We start from the raw sequence: 16,824 nt of genomic DNA, 5'->3' as shown, positions 1-16,824 counted from the left end.
AAGCATCAGGTAAATAAAATGAATGTAAAATAATATTTTCGCAGGGGGGTGCGGTGGAGCAGTGGGTTGGACTAGGTCCTGCTCTCTGCTGGATCTGGGGTTCAAGTCCCACTTGGGGTGCCTTGCGATGGACTGGCGTCCCATCCTGGTTGTGTCCCCTCTCCCTCCGGCCTTACGCCCTGTGCTGCCGGGTTAGGCTCCGGTTCCCCGTGACCCCATCTGGGACAAGCGGTTCAGAAAGTGTGTGTGTGTGTGTGTGTGTATTTTCGCATAATGTTTAAAAAAGCAACTATATTTTGAAGGCCAATAAGGCAGGTTTCCCAGGCTTGTTAAACTGTGGCGAACACTTGAGCAAAATGTTGACGCATTTGGCTTTTAATGCTTTGCTCTAGTTTGTCACTCCCATTCTATTCTATACTCTGCTGTACCATGCTATGTGTCAGGATCTGCTGCGGATGGATCTGAGTCACATATTTCTGGAGGAAAGGGCAGTGAAGATATGTGCTCAACAGAACAGTTCAAACCTGGTGTCACTTGACCGTCCGAGGTCAGGACTCTAAATGTTTATGGTTAACGTAAGAAAATTTGCCAAATTAACCCGCGTCGCTTTGAAACATCCGGGTCTTACAGCGTTCCCCTCCAAAAGCACACTAGAAAATGATTGTTGAAGAAAAAGCCGCCTTCGGTTCAGCAATAAGGGACACCTAGAAATTACTGTTTAACTTTTGAGGGTCTTACAATGTCCTCTGCTTTAAGCACTACATGCGATGACCTTACCCTGAAGATAATGAGTTTGCAAGTGTCACGGGGAAAAACTCAATGAAAGGGTTATGCTACCGCACTACACGTGATGTGTAATATTGACCTCAGTCTTCAGAGTTACGCCGCAAACTTTGACTACAGGTTAATAAGTAAAAGTCACATGAGATTTGTACTCTGACACCTAGAACTGTGGGGGGAGGGGGGAAGATAAAATAGGTCAAACACTCCCCCTCTTGACAGTTTATATATTGCACACCATGGAAGGCTCACCTGCTATTAAATAAGAACATGCTCCAGTCATCATCTCGCCCAGTTGGCTTCATTTTTAACTTCTGCTGTCCTTATGAGGGAGGGGGTGTGGTGGTGCAGTGGATTTGACTGGGTCCTGCTCTCCCATGGGTCTGGGGTTCAAGTCCTGCTTGGGGTGTCCTGTGATGGAGTGGTGTCCCGTCCTGGGTGTGTCCCCTCCCCCTCCAGCCCTATGCCCTGTGCTGCTGGGTTAGGCTCCAGCTCCATAGAACAAGTGGTTTCAGATAATGTATGTGTGTCCTTACTAGCAGGGCTGGTGCTGACTGTTAGTTTAATTCTGTTGCCTGATCTCTGCAGTGCGACTACATGTGTTGGGCTCTCTTGATGGAAAAATACTCGAATACGTTGTTCCCTGCAACAACTGATGGTTTTAAAGTTAAATTGTGTGATGAAAGTCCCGGGTGGGTGTGTCTCTGAACAGTTCTGGATACGGGCTGGTTTTTTACCTATAAATATGTCATGATATTATTACAGTTCGGTCCTTTAGTGGCTGCTCTAATATTGTGACGTATTGAAATACATGACGGATTCAATATTCACCATAAATGTAATAAACATAGGATAAGACAAATGATGTAGTAGTTGAAGAGGACAGATTCACTTCAAGTTTTTTTTTTGACGGGAATGTTTCATATTACTTCTGAAGTTATTTCAAGTGAGCTGTTCAAACAAATCTGCCCTCCAACATTGCATGAAAAGCATCAGATCTTACACACACCCCCAAGCTTTGAATTTAAGTTCTTCATTTCAGCAACAAATCTGAAGTGGAATTTTACCAACCGCAAAATAGTTGAAAGTGTTAAATTGCTGATATTTTTGTTATTATGCTCAAAGTTCTGGATATACTTTATACATATCTAAATACTTGCCTGACTGAGAACATTATGATTCGGTGTAACTCCATCTTGCTGTTAAAGTAGGAATTACATAGGGTCCTCGTGTTATCAATATTGGAAATAGGAATTTTCAGAGATATAATCATTCTTCCACACATTGTGTCTACGTATTATGAACATTTGAATTACAAACGTTCAAAAATACAAAGTTACAAACATTTTCCGGTTTATTCAGTTACTTTCAGTTTTCGGTTCTACACTCACTCACAATCAGTCTGTCTCACACTGCCCTGTTTTTCCCTTACACAGTTATTAACATGACCTATTATTAAACAATCCTGATTTTTATTCATGTGGTCTGCAACATGTAGTCCAGCTCCTTGACATTTGGTCCAGCATGGTATACTGAGATAATGCTTGAAAATTTGGTCCAAGGACACTCTGAGATGAACTGCATTGTGGGAACAGTGTACCACCACTCTCAGCTGTGATCTTCTACTCCAAAGTCATGCTTGTCTTTTCACGTGTTTGTGGTTAAATCCTATTGCAACAGATGAGACAGGACAACAGGTGTGGTGCTCGTCCGTGTGTTGTTTACTCCTTCGGTGGGGAGGAGGAAAGGGGGAACCGGGGACGGGTAGGATGGGGTTTCGGCCCAGTCTCGGCGGCATTGTCGTCCGTGGGTTCGAGTTCGGGGTCGGGGTCGGGGTCATGTGTTCTCCCGTCTGCCTGCATTGGCTCTCCTCCTCCGTCTCTCACCCTCACTGCTGGGCACAGGGGAAGAAATAGGGAATATAATTAGCCCCAGCTGTGGCTGCTTTGTCCCCATCTCCATCCCCTTCCCCGGCCGCCTTGGCGTGCTACACCCATGTTTTGCATCATTGTGATTTGATTATCTAATTATTCATTTATTTAAATGACCCATGTAGCTTTTGTCTTCCTCAAGCCAGTCTATGCACACTATTATGACAACTTTATGAAATCATTATTTTAAAAAAAAATTTCTCTATATAATCGAGTTTTTATTTGTTCTGCATTCCATTTTATGCTTTACACAGCTTTTTCCTCATGATACTAGGCATCATTTAGAGTGATTCTGGGGTGAACTTAGGATGGATGAATTTTTCCACATAAGAAATAATAGACTAAATCATTTAATTATCTGATTCCTTAAAATTCACTCCTTTTCAGGAACAAAACACAACCAGTGAAAAGGGGAGCAGTGCATTTTCTTCACTTATCTACTTTCAAGAATTTGTTTTGGATTGGGAGGTTATTCTTGTTTCTGCATCCTATGGTTAGATGGCAGTAAAACACAGTCAAACAGATCACAAGTGTGGGACCAGGTGGTGTCTGGCGTTCCTGAGTCTGGACGATCAGTAATAACAATGAAAAGAGCATATGTACAGTACATGGGCAACAGCTGGCACGTTATAGGAGTTTTTGAACAAAATGGGAGACTGTATTTTTATTTTTAGTCACTGTGAATCAATTTTAATTTTTCATGCAGTCTGAAATTAATAAAAGTTTTGAAAGCATATATGTTACGGCATATTTTTTATTATAGACTTTTCTGTTTATTATACATACTTTTACAGAACCTAGCCTGCAAATAAATGAATGTACAGTACATGTACATTCTTATGGTTCATAAGTTTTTTGACTGTATTTACAAAGCAAGCTAAAGCTTATTTGATGAATGTCAGCACTCAATAGGAGGTTCTGGAGATGATCTGTTTTTTTATTTATGGTCATTTTAATATAGATTTAATTTTCATGTTTCAACTTAACGAAAGATAATAAAAGTACTCAGATGAACAGGCGTCTTGTCTAAGATGTTCCCTGCCACACACTATCGCAATATGGAGACAGACAGATTGGGGAAGCCCCAAGTGGGGAATTTCTGTGGCAGGCCCAAAACACTATAAACAGCAGCAATGGGGTCATGAACCGTTCAGAATGTAGAAACACAAGGTAAAACATTTCTAACAAAGTAAAACACTTAAGGGCTTGACTTGTAGGAGAGTTCACTGTCCCATACCTTCAGCTTTAACTTAAAGCGTCTCCTTGATCGGCTGATGTGTAACTGGTGTGCATGGGGGCAGTCAGTTATGTAGGCTGTCATAAACACCCTATGTTTCCAGGATAGGCTCTAGAACACAGAAAGCTAGCATAAGAGTTGCTGATGAAAATGGAATAAAAGAAAAGTATCTTACAGGCAATTTTTTATTAATCATAGCTTTACCTGTGGTTGTTACAAAACCTACCCCCTGGACATCAGTGTTACTAAGCTTTTATTGATTGTGACACAGTGGTTTGATTTATGAACAAATCAAGTTACACACGGACTTCTGGGACAGTGCATGCGACAGTGTCCAGTGCACTCAGCTCAGACCTTAGTTAAGAGACTTTACATTAACCTGTGGAAAGGACAGGTATTGTAATGTGCACCACTTTCTAAAATGTAGTGCATTTCAGTTGGTTTGGAATTTTTTGTCACTGTTTGTAATTTTTCTTTTTTCCCGTTTTCTAGAACCCTGATTTCCATGGGTTCATTCCACTTCCATCCCTGGAATTTTTTTTTTTTTTTTTTAGATATGGACTGAGTTACAAATATACACCTGTTCTGACTGAAATGCTAAGAAGGGACAGTGAGTGGAGAAAAGGTTTTATTCCAGTGATTAATGTGACTTGTTTTGATTTATGTGTATATGCTTTCCTGTTACACTATGAAAGGAAGAACAATTTGCACTGCATGATCCCTTAGGTATTCAGAAATCAAAAATATTTCTGTACATCTCCACCATAAAGGTTAAAGAATAGCCTAGTTAAGCAGGTTACATAAACACAAGAGCTGAGGACCACATGGTGGCAACAACAATGCGAACATTCTCTAATTTCATTAACTCAAGAACCTTTCTTGAAAACAGCCAAAGTTTTTTGGAAAAAATAAAAGCAGTGAAAGGACACATCGTTGGGCTTTTCGGTTTTAGATTAGGGGTTGTTAAAGTGCCAGTGAATCGTGTCCACGGCAAGTATAAAGTTTAAAATTGCTTTTCTGAGAGGGAGTTTGTCCATTTCACCCAGTGTTTGAAATGTTGGCAAATTACAGATCACAAAGATGCAAAATTCTCGAGATTTCTATGCGTCCATGGGTTTCCATCCACATTCTGAACATATGTTTCAGATGAACTGGTGACTCAGATGCCTTTAGTGTATGTGTGTGTGTGTGTGTGTGTGTGTGTGTGTGTGTTATGTTGCTGTGCTTCCTAACTTGGTAAATGATTGTGGTACAGCAGTATACAGATGAACATTACATTTCCCCAGCAATCCCAAAAGGAGTCCCATTCACTGCTTTCAGATGTTGTATTACTGGGCCTAAATCTCCGCTGGGAGTTAGTCAAAGCAAAACAGGTGGCATTGTTTTTGTGTGAATGAGCAGGGAATTGTCGACTCACTCACTATTAGTATCGTGTGTATGAGGCGAGGAAGAAGAAAGGAAAAGTGAGAAAACTGAGTTTCCATCATTTGCTAAAATGGGTAAATGGACCCAAAGAATGTGAGTGATCCTCCAGGTACTCTGGTTTCCTCCCACAGCCCAAAAACATGCAGTTTACCTGAATTCTAGCAGATGGTACTGCATGTGTGGCTACAATTCAGGATATTTCCTCAGAACAGTTTACAGCATATTCACTACAATGAAAATTGGCATTTACATTTATTTAAAATGTTAAAAATAAAAATGAATTCATATATTGTTACATTTTCTGTCATTACTGAAATTTAGTTCTACCACCAACAATATGATGAAAACTGAGCAAAGAGCTACCTGTACTGAATAAGTACAGAAAGTGAATGACCTTCTCCTTTACCACAAATATCTTACAAATCAAAGTGATTTCTGAAAGCAAATGGCAGAAGCATGTCTTTTCGCATTGTTATTAAATTTGTTGAGCTAGCAGTGAACAGTAATACTGGTTTTGTCTTTCAGTGCCTGTTCTTAGGAAAACTTGTACACTTGAAAAGGAAAAATGACTAGACTACTAAACACAGTGCAGAATGATTAAAAAAAAACTGCCCGTTTAGTTCTAGTTTGCTCTACATACTCTCCCCTGCTGAGCACGAATTGCTGAAAAGCATGTGAATATGTGCATCTCTATTTCCACAGCCGAAACGAACAAGCGCACATTAACACATCTGTTTAAAAAGGGTTCTCAACAACACAGATGTATAAAATACTTCAGCCATTTAGCTTTTTGCTTTGTCTACAGGGACACCTCTGCCCCTAGGATGACTTATCTTGCCTCCTTTTTGTAGCTGCTTTTAGTATATGTAAGTGGTTTTCAATTAAGCCACAAAAATCGATAGGTTGTCATGGCTACAAAGTATAAGGGGTTTCATTTACCTTTTCTCTCTCCATCCTTTTTTCACTTTGTTCCTGCAGTGTATTTGCGTGATGCACTCCAAAGCACTTTGCATAAGGTGTGTAGGGATATAAAGCACAGCTGAACAAGTTTATTTTTTTCCAGAAGAGGAGCATCTGTTATTGCGTTTATAAAGGGTGCTGACAATTTTGCCGATTCTAGGAACTATATGAACATGAACTGAACTGCAATGTGTGAAACAAGCTAAAGTGTAACTCATTGGGTAATATGCAGGGTAAAGTGTACGGCTGTCTCTGCTCTGATGTTATTTGGTTTATGTTAATGAATTGAACTGATTCCCTGTATTCTGCATAAACAGTAACACAACTGAAAAAAAGGTGTTAAAAATGCATAATTGTTCTTAATAATTGTCTTTATTGACTATGGCAGTTTACTGTAAAGGATTCCTTGTTAGAATATCACCGGTCCGACTCTTCCACGGTAGCAGCGGCTTAAAGCCCTGTTTACATCAGTGGCGCGCTGGTGGTTGAGTCGTCAAAGTCATTCCCTCCATTCACTTGCTGTCAGTTTATAATCCTGCCTTTTGTGTGCGAGGCGGCTAAGAAGTGTGTTCATCTGATAAGCGCAGAAGCCGTAACCGACCAGGGGTGCGCTCTGCGATGTGGGCAGCGCTAACACCACAGGCCGACACTTTCGAAAGAGTTCTCCGCTTCTTTGGATCCCCGCTCGGTCTGATGTGTCTCCTCAGCGATGCTCCACAGCTGCCGTCTCCAGGCAGGTCTTCTCTGAAGGCGAACCTCGCACTCTACAGTCCTCACCCTCCTCCTCTCCTGCCCGTGGGCCGGACGGCCTACATGGACTAGTTAGTTGACAATCAGTGCTTGGCTGCGCCTGAAGACATTGCATCCTCTTGCCCATGCCCTTGACTGCTTGTCTGTTTCTTATTCATGACATACATTCCCCATAATCCCACCCACACATTGCCTGGAGAACTAAGGGGCACAAGCTACACCACAGTTGTTCTGGATTGTTTTAAAAAAAAAAATGCAGTATTTCAATTCAATCCAATTAAATTCAATTTATTTTCATAGAGCGCTCTTCTCACACAGTGACACAGCACACTGAACAAAGGATCAGAGGTAGTGATTAGAGCTGCTGTCTGTGGACCAAAAGATTGCAGGTTTGATTCCCATCTCTGGCCGTAGTACCCTTTAGCAATGTACTTACCATAAAAATTACTCAGCTGTATAAATGTATGAATAATTGTAGGCAGCCTAACATCTGAAGTTGCTTTGAATAAAAGTGTCACGTAAATGAATAAATGAAAATAATATAAATGCAAGGTTGTCTATACATTAAACTACTACATTAACTATGTAATTATTAAAGGTATAAGAAAGCCATTTGTCCTGGGAGGAAAGGAGCACAAAAAAAATCCCAACCGAACGATAGGTGAGAAAAGTAAATCTCCAGGGCTCCAAGTGCCAGTGGATGCCCACCCCTCCTGGGCATTTGAGATAAAAAAAAACTTTCAAGTCAATTTGCAGCTATTTATAACAAGGTATTTTTAAGTATTCAAACAGGATACAATGAATTGGATCTAGTGTAATGAAATGCCCCTCCTTTCCATAAGAACTGCTGAGTCCCTATCAACATTCGAGAGGACACATCCCTATTGGATCCACTTCTCTCTCGATGTTCTGCATGCTCCATAAACCTTCCCTACTAATCTATTTAAAAAGTTACTCCCCATAAATTCTGTGCAAAGTTATTTGTATAATGTATGCAAGCAATGTCAACATCTTTACATCTCCATCTGCTGGTCATCACTTTTGTTTATGCTGAGTTGTACATGACCAAGGAAGCAAGTATCTGTCAAAAGAACACATTTATGTGATCCTTTTTGCCAAATCAGCTTACCATGTTGAAATACTTACAATCATTTACACAGCTGGGCTCTTTTTACCCAAACACTTTCTTCCAGGGTACTACAATTGCAAGTGGGAGTCAAACCAGCAACTGTTGAGTCCAAAGGCAATAGCTCTAACCACTACACTACCAACTGCCCTATGATCAAAACAATAAAGAAATAAAAAGTAAACTTATTTCTTTTGCATTTTTACCACATGTGACGTCTTAGCTAGACTTCTCCAAATTTTTCTGTTTTTCACTCTTTCAGCTCAACACTGGCCAATCCTCCTCCCTTTTCCCAAGTCATGGCTCCTTCAGATTCATTATATATTGTAGTATGTTTCACAGCCCACTGTGCAGTTTGTAGCACAGAGCCTCAGTGCTGCGGAATCACCAGCAGACCCCCGCTGACATGCCTGACTGCATCCCTGGTAAAACCGTGTTCTGTACCGCCCTCCTCTGCAAACTTTGTGTGACAGGTGCTTAGACCTTCGTTACCAGCATTCCGAATCCCATGTCAGACTGAAACAATCAGCTGAGGATCTAGGGTCAGCCAGGCCAGTCAGTACCTCAATGCCCTTTGCCATATCCACAAGACAGCTTGTGTGAAGCAGAGTCCGCGCAAACACTATGCAGAAGGCATGACACACACAGACAAGCTCACAAACAAATGAAGTCGATGTCCAAGCTGTACGTAACGAACAGCCAATGTCAGGAACGGGATGGCAACCTTCTACGTAAAGCAAAGCACCATAGGAATACACTAATATGGTGCTGCTCGGCAGCTGCAATTATTGTTACGAGCAGGCTGGATTGGAGGAGTTGTGTGTTGAAAGGTTTAATAACCATTGCCTGCGTGGAGTTTACATGTTCTCCCCGTGTCTGCCTGGGTTTCCCCCCTGGGTGCTCCGGTTTCCTCCCACAGTCCAAAGACATGCTGTTCAGGTAAATTGGTGACTCAGTATCACTCACAGTGTGTGACTCTGTGTGTGTGTGCGCGCACACACGCATGTGACTGTCCCTGTGATGGAGTGGTGTCCTGTCCAGGATGTGTTGTCCCTCAGCCTTGCATCAGATGCTTCCAGCATAGGCTCCGGATCACTGCAATCCTGCTCAGGACAAATGGATATGAAAACTGGATGGACTGGATGGAATAACTCTAACCTTCAAGGTTTTCAGAACATGATGATGATGATGATTTGAAACAGAATGAACCGCACGGCTTTTTGTTCCAACACAAAGTAGCTCAGCCAGCATACTCTAGGGCGGGAAGGGGGTGGCGATGTGCAGGCTCTATTAACGCTCTGAGAGCAGTATTGGCATATGGTGTTGAAGGACGACGAGCACAAAGGCTTTTTAATAAATGTTTCAGGTTTAGAAAAATGTACCGCTCTGGACGTACGTGTGATAAACAACATTATCTGAATTCCAAAAGCACAAATTAAAATGAACTCAGACTGTTCAAGGTAAAGAGCAGAGCTCTTGAGTTCCTGGGCAGCCTGGATGATGACTGATGCTCATCTTCACATCCCACTGATTCAAAATAGAGACCTTTGGAGCAGCACCTTCAAAATTATTGATGTTAAATTATGTTAGCAAACTGGGCAGGCTGCCAGGCAGAAACCAATTTAAAGATGATATTTTCAAGTTATAGTCAATAATTGGAGAAGCATAACATTAAAAACAACGTCTAAAAATAGTGTGATTCTGCTTTAAGCTGCAGTTATAGCTAAGAGAGTGGAAAATTTGACAAGACTGCCCATAAACAACGAAATGTCAGCCAGTCATCATACCTACACAGTGTGACAGATTTGAATAATGGGAAATGACAACACAGTTCTAGGGCCAAGTTCAGACAGGGGTACGATAATGACAGGTCAAACGTTTTGAGGCAGTACATTGTTATATTCAAAAATGATACTGAACGATGAGAGGCAAATGGCAGTTAATATGGAAAATGCTGAGTTTTTGTGCTCAGATTTACTTTAGCAAGGTGTCTTACTCATATTCAGCGTTAAAATAAGCAGTTCTGGCATCCTTAATTCCTTCCTTTTTCCTATTGCATTGTATAGCAGTTCAGCATTAGTAGATATTCATATGCAACTAGTACACATTAATTATACAACACCTTTAAATTTGTCCTAAACATTGACCAATGGACTTATGCTCAAACCCATACCCTTTAAATTACCCCTGGGATTAGGTAAAATGAAAACACATCAATGACGTGAACATCCTGAAGGTAAAATGCAATTGAAAATGTTGGCGTTTAATTTAATTAGGCCCATACTATGCAAATAGCATTCATTTATTATTCACAAGTATATCAAGTGCAAAACATGACATTTAACACATTATTTCAGAATCACACAGGACACATTTGCAAAAACCATATGACCATATCTAAATCTTTTCTTCCCTGGCACCCTGCCTTTGTTGTCAAAATTTCAATAAGCAAAAAAGCTAAATATACTGAAATGTACAATGGACATATTTGCATATTCTAAACTCAATAAATCTATACAAAAATCTGTAATTTGTGTAGTTGACAGTGCAGTGGTCAGAGGTGCTGCCTCACACTTGATGGGCCTGGGTTTGAATCCCACATCCTGCTATTTGAGGTACATACCCTGACCCAAAATATAAAACAATAAATACATCAGTAAACATATTACAGAGTTAATAATGATGTACTTTATGATGATGTAGCAAGGATGAAACTCCGTCTAAAATGGATGACATTGCTTGCAGTTTCAGATTTTGTTCATGATTGAAGCCGGATATTGTAAACACACATCAGCTGAATATTCGATTATCGGTCCAGGTAGTGTAGAGGTGTGAAGCCCCATGCTGCTGTAGTACTCTTGAACAAGGTACATGTTTTGTGGTATCATTACTTGTGAATTTACTGACAGGTGGTGGTGTAGGGGTTAGAACAGTTTCCTTTCACCACCCCCAAAGATGCAGGTTTAAATCTCACCTCCAGCTATAGTAGCCTTAAGCAGAGTACTTACTGTAAGTTGCTCCAGTAAAATACCCCAGGTGTCTAAGTGGGCAAAGAGTAAGTTGCTTTGGAGGAAACCATCAGGTAAATGTTAATTTAATCTAACATTTTGCCAGGTCCACCATAAGAAGTTGCTGTCTAGTCAAGCCCTCCCACCCACCGCCTCCAGCCTCATGAGTTAACACATTCACTGCCTTTTATGCAAAAGTTTCTTTTGCATCATTTTAACTTAATTATATAAGCTATAAATCCATTGAGCCACAGCCTTAGGCCTTTCTTCACCTTGTCTATGAGAATATGATTCAAGCTCCTCCAGGCTGAAGAAGTGCATGAATTTTAGATTTCTACAGTATATGGTGAACAAGGATGTCAGGTGACAGTAATGTTTTTTTTTTTTACTTACACACACAGGCTGAAGCTGCTTGTCCCGAGCAGGGTTGCGGCAAACTGGAGCCTAACCTGGCAACACAGGGCACAAGGCTGGAGGGGAAGGGGACACACCCAGGACGGGACACCTGTCCACCAGAAGGCATCCCAAGCAGGACTCGAACCCCAGACACAAGAGAGCAGGACCCGGCTAAACCCACCGCACCACCTCCCTTTTTTCACATACTTCAGAGGATATTTCAAGTGTATTCCTCCTTCAAAGGAAGATGAAAAGCAGTACTTACTGAATGAATCATTCAAAGCATTCGCTAAAGGTCTGCTAAAAATTAATGTAATGAAAAGTAGGCAGCTCCAGCTGTGTGCTGTGCAAGCTGTATGTTGTATTCAACAACTGTCTGCCACTCCTATCTTTAGACGAGCTTTATTATGATGACCTTTAAAGTTTCTGTCATGTCTGGAAGGAAGCGGCAGACCCAAGTGCAGAGCGGTATACGTGGTGTCTTCGGGGAAAGACAAGAGAAGAGGTCAGAACAGACAAATGGTCTTCAAGGTGTGAATGTCATAACAGGGAGAATCCAAAAGGCAAGGTCAGTACACAGGCAAGAGGTCAATGATCATGAAGAGGCACAGGATCATGGTAACAAGGGATGGGATTGGGGAAGGCATTCCAGAACAGGAAATACCTAGACAGTCACAAACAAGGAAGCCAAACAAAGTTCCGCATCAGCTGTTGGTCTGACGCAGTCTTTTATGCTGCAGTCTGGTTAGGTGACCATGCAAACTCCCAGAACTTTGAAAGAGACTGTGACTTGGAGGCTTACAGATACTCAAGCATTGCATGCCCTGGCTGTCTTCTCATGAAGCTTTGATGTGCTTTCATTGCTCTTATGCTCCTGTCTCCTGTTTCAAGCACCCGCTTTCTGTGCGTTCTTGTGTACCTCACCTCAGCAGATTCATCGCTCCCCAAGTTGCCATGTTGCCAAGATCTCCTGGCTCTCCAGTTTGTCTGCTGAATCACTGTTTCCTGGATTCTCACCCATCCTTATATCCTTGATTTTCCAGCATCTGTTCTTTCTCAAGTCTGAACATTGCCAACGCACTCATCTTTGCATTTTGCACTTGTGTAGCACCTAAAAATAAACACCGCACTTGAGTTGGCCAACATTTATGTCTCCCAGTTGTCATGCCATGGAGCATTCGGTCATTTATTGACAGCTCTATGAACTCTAACCGCAGTATTTCCAGTCAAGTGTCACAATTAAGAGTGGAATGAATCCTTATTTTACATTTCATAGTAAAAATGTAAGTAAATCTGGAATATTCAAACTTCCACATCAATAGCATTGCATTTCAAATTAATGTCAATGAGAGTTTCAGTGAACCAGCACTGCATGTGTCCTCTGCATAGCGAGATTGTTGACCCAAACATTTTATGAACAGATACAGGAAAACACTATATACTGCATGTTGTATATTGGCATTGTACCACATGAAGCTTTTAGGATTATTACTTGTCGGAGTTGCAGCTTTGCACTACTTTGAATGAACGTGCCGCCCCCTTTCTGCATGTTACTTTCTCTAAGCTTAACTGACCATTAGGCTTTGCCTACTTTGCTTCCAGAGCACAACGTGTTTCATCATTTATGATATAAGTTAAGAACGCCCACACAGATGCGTCAGTGGAGCAGACTGCAACTGGTCCACTTCTTATAGAAAGGTCTCAGCATCTAACACCAGCTCAAGGTGAGGTCACAACGCAGCCTGCAGAGAATAGAGAACCGAGTTGAGAGTCTCAAGGCCACTGATAGCCCCCAGATCTTTTGAGGATTTGTGGAAGGGGCATATTTTATTCATTGACTGCTTCTGCCGAATACATCAATATGCTGCTCACACAAAACCATGCTGACTAGCAATGACAGCACATGTTTTATTGATGGCCCAGTTGTCTGCTCTGTATGACTAAGGATGCCGAGTCCATCTTTGAGGAATTACAATGTTAGGGTTCTTTGCTGGCCTCACATGTGACGAGCACAAACAGAGGTTGCAGCAGCGCTGGATAACACCAACCAGTTAGTTGTTGTTATATGTATCTGAAAGAGACTCTTGGACTACCAACAAAAAAGAGTCTTGTCTCCTCAAGTCCCTGCTCAGCCATTGCTTCCCTTTGTGAGCCCATCGTGACACTGGTTCAACCAGGCCTCTCAGAGGCTTTTAGAGGGCAGGCTAACACAGCGAACAATTCTTATACCCAATATTCTAACTTGGACCCTAAAGCATGAACTTAAAGTTCAACTTATTTACTGCATAACATGTTGAATTTCATGACATTTACCCCCGTCATATAACAATGCTATGAACGTCAAAGTAAAAAAAAAAAGTTACTGTAAGATGGTGTACCTCAGATTTATTCACTAAAATGAAAGTGACTGTGGCACACCCAGGCTGGGGGTTAGGGGGATGGTGAGGAGTGATTTTACCCCACCTGTGGGTAATAATCGGCCCTATTTTACCCTGTCTTCCCAAACAGTAGGAGAGACCGACTCGGGAGTTCCAGGCGGACACCAGATCCACGACATTGAGGAAACGCGAACCTCAGACCTTGCAGTCTTCACGCGTCGCACCAAGAGCACAACACGGTACAAACACAAGAGAGCACTCCTACTCTGTTCACAGTCCCCCTTCACTGACGCACTGCGTGTGTAAATAAAGAAGGTTTTCACCTACCAAACATATCCTGCATGTTTGCGCCACAGAAATTTACAATTATTTGCCCATTTATACAGCTAGGTAATTTACTGGAGCAATTTAGGGTAGGTATCTTCCTCAAAGGTACTACAGCTGTTACACAAATATTTCATATGGCTATGAATAATTATAACAGCAAAGTAATCACTTTAAACCTACACTTACATTAAAAGCAATCCAAATAAATCCATCCATCCACACACACACTGGCTGAAACCGCTTGTCCCGAGCAGGGTCACAGCAAGCCGGAGCCTAACCCGGCAACACAGGACGCAAGGCTGGAGGGGGAGGGGACACATCCAGGACGGGACACCAGTCCGTCGCAAAGCACCCCAAGCAGGACTCAAACCCCACCGAAAAGCAGGACCCAGCCAAACCCGCTGTGCCCCCTCTCCATCCATCCATCCATTATCAATAACCACTTGTCCAGGTTGTTTTAATCCACATGGATGCCTTAACCATTCAGACGACTGTGACTGAAACTTGAAGCAGCGCAGGGTCTCCTGGTGTGTACAGAGGACTCCACCTGGCTGTATTACATCCAGCGGTTTGGTTCAGATAGGCTGCCCATACGAGGGACTGCCACTCACCCTTCCATGAAATTAATCCACTCTCTAAAAGCTGGTGGAATGAGCCGGAAGGAGGAGCTCCTTGTTGCTGCGAATGTATGTGTGAGTGTGTCAGTGCGCGTGTGTGTGTGTGCGCAAATCAGAGAGAGCACCTCCGTTCTTTATCCCCGCTCGTATTTATGCATTCCTGAGTCCCAGAGGCTGGAGCTCGGACTGACTCTGCTGCCACACTGTGAGGATGAACTCGCACACGCAACAGGAACACTCAGGAACCTTCTAGCAAGGGAACCCTCTTAGCACTGCTGCAGGTGACAAGTGCAGCAGGTTGCTGTTCACGCTGAGGAGCCTGACCATCAGGAAGCCTCCACGCACAGGGATGAACATTTCAAACCGGCTGCTGCTCCAGTCGGAGCTCTTCTTCAACCACTCAGCAGAGGCCAATGAGACGGATGGGCTGGGCAACCGAAGTGCGGCGGGCATCTGCGAGCAGGTGCTCATCAAGGCAGAGGTGTTCCTCATCCTGGGCATCATCAGCCTTCTGGAGAACATTCTGGTCATCCTCGCCATCATCAAAAACAAGAACCTGCACTCCCCCATGTACTTCTTCCTGTGCAGTCTGGCAGTAGCTGACATGTTGGTGAGCGTGTCCAACTCGCTGGAGACCATTGTCATTGCGATTCTGAACAACCGTTACTTGGTCATCAAAGACCACTTCATTCAGATGATGGACAATATATTTGACTCGATGATCTGTATCTCCCTAGTAGCGTCCATCTGCAACCTACTGGTCATTGCCATCGACCGCTACATCACCATCTTCTATGCACTGCGCTATCACAGCATCATGACCGTGAAGAAGGCCCTGCTGGCCATCGCCATCATCTGGCTGGCCTGCACTGTTTGCGGCATCCTCTTCATAGTGTACTCGGAGAGCAAAACGGTCATCGTCTGCCTCATCACCATGTTCTTTGCCATGCTGGTCCTCATGGCCACACTCTACATCCACATGTTCCTGCTGGCCCGGCTGCACGTCAAACGCATCGCCGCGGTTCCCGCTGAGGGCGTGGTGCCACAGAGGACCTGCATGAAGGGTGCCATTACCATTACCATCCTCCTAGGAGTATTCATCTGCTGCTGGGCTCCCTTCTTCCTCCACCTCATCCTCATCATCGCCTGCCCCAAGAACCCCTACTGCGTTTGCTACATGTCCCACTTCACCACCTATCTTGTGCTCATCATGTGCAACTCGGTCATCGATCCCATCATCTACGCCTTTCGAAGCCTGGAGATGCGTAAGACATTCAAAGAGATCGTCTGCTGCTATGGCATGAGCTGTAGCATGCGCTGTTCAGATAAATACTGAGGGGGATGTGGCCCTCGGCAGCCTTTCCGACAGGATGTGGAGACTGTCAGAGATCTGCCCAATCAATTCGTGATCCGCACTCTTCTGTCGTTCCTGTACCTGCTGCGTGCTGTACGTTGCATGTGTCTTTCCTTTTCCAGATATATGATTCAGTACCAAAGTTGGTGTTTCCCCTTGCTTTGTAATAGTGTGGTTCTGCTGAGAATTGCGAAGCAGGAAAATCAGTGTGAAAGAAATAAACCTGCATATTCTGTTCAAAGAAAAAGGAAAAAAACAAAAAAGTCAAAAACAAGCCGTGGAAATATATCGCCTGTGGGTCTTTCTCGGTTGTTTGCACCGTCACGTTGAACATGTCACAGGCGGTGAAGGTTGGTGGAAATGGAGGGAAATCTGCAGAACCCAGTTTCCTGCCCAGCTAGTGCCCCTCAAGAGCTGGAACACAAGATGCTGAAGACACAGCAAAACATTTCATCCTACACGGGTCATAGTTTGTGCTTGAAGAGAACACGGCTTAACAGATAGTCGCACAAGGTGATGATGGTGAGAAATAACC

At 42.9% G+C, this 16,824-nt stretch overlaps 1 protein-coding gene across 1 annotated transcript; it reads left to right on the top strand.

Annotated features, from left to right (window-relative positions):
• The first annotated feature begins 15,284 nt into the window (after positions 1-15,284).
• Positions 15,285-16,271, top strand: mc3r (melanocortin 3 receptor). Its single transcript, XM_018760267.1, has one exon. The coding sequence runs from the start codon at positions 15,285-15,287 to the stop codon at positions 16,269-16,271; it is 987 nt and encodes a 328-aa protein (XP_018615783.1).
• Positions 16,272-16,824: the final 553 nt, after the last annotated feature.

Source organism: Scleropages formosus, chromosome 19 (genome assembly GCF_900964775.1).
Source record: "Scleropages formosus chromosome 19, fSclFor1.1, whole genome shotgun sequence".
NCBI lineage: Eukaryota > Metazoa > Chordata > Actinopteri > Osteoglossiformes > Osteoglossidae > Scleropages > Scleropages formosus.
This window is presented reverse-complemented; position numbering and strand designations above follow the sequence as displayed.

Bases quoted from the DNA above. Each gene is read 5' to 3' on its own strand.
- mc3r (XM_018760267.1), top strand. From the start codon at position 15,285: ATGAACATTTCAAACCGGCTGCTGCTCCAGTCGGAGCTCTTCTTCAAC.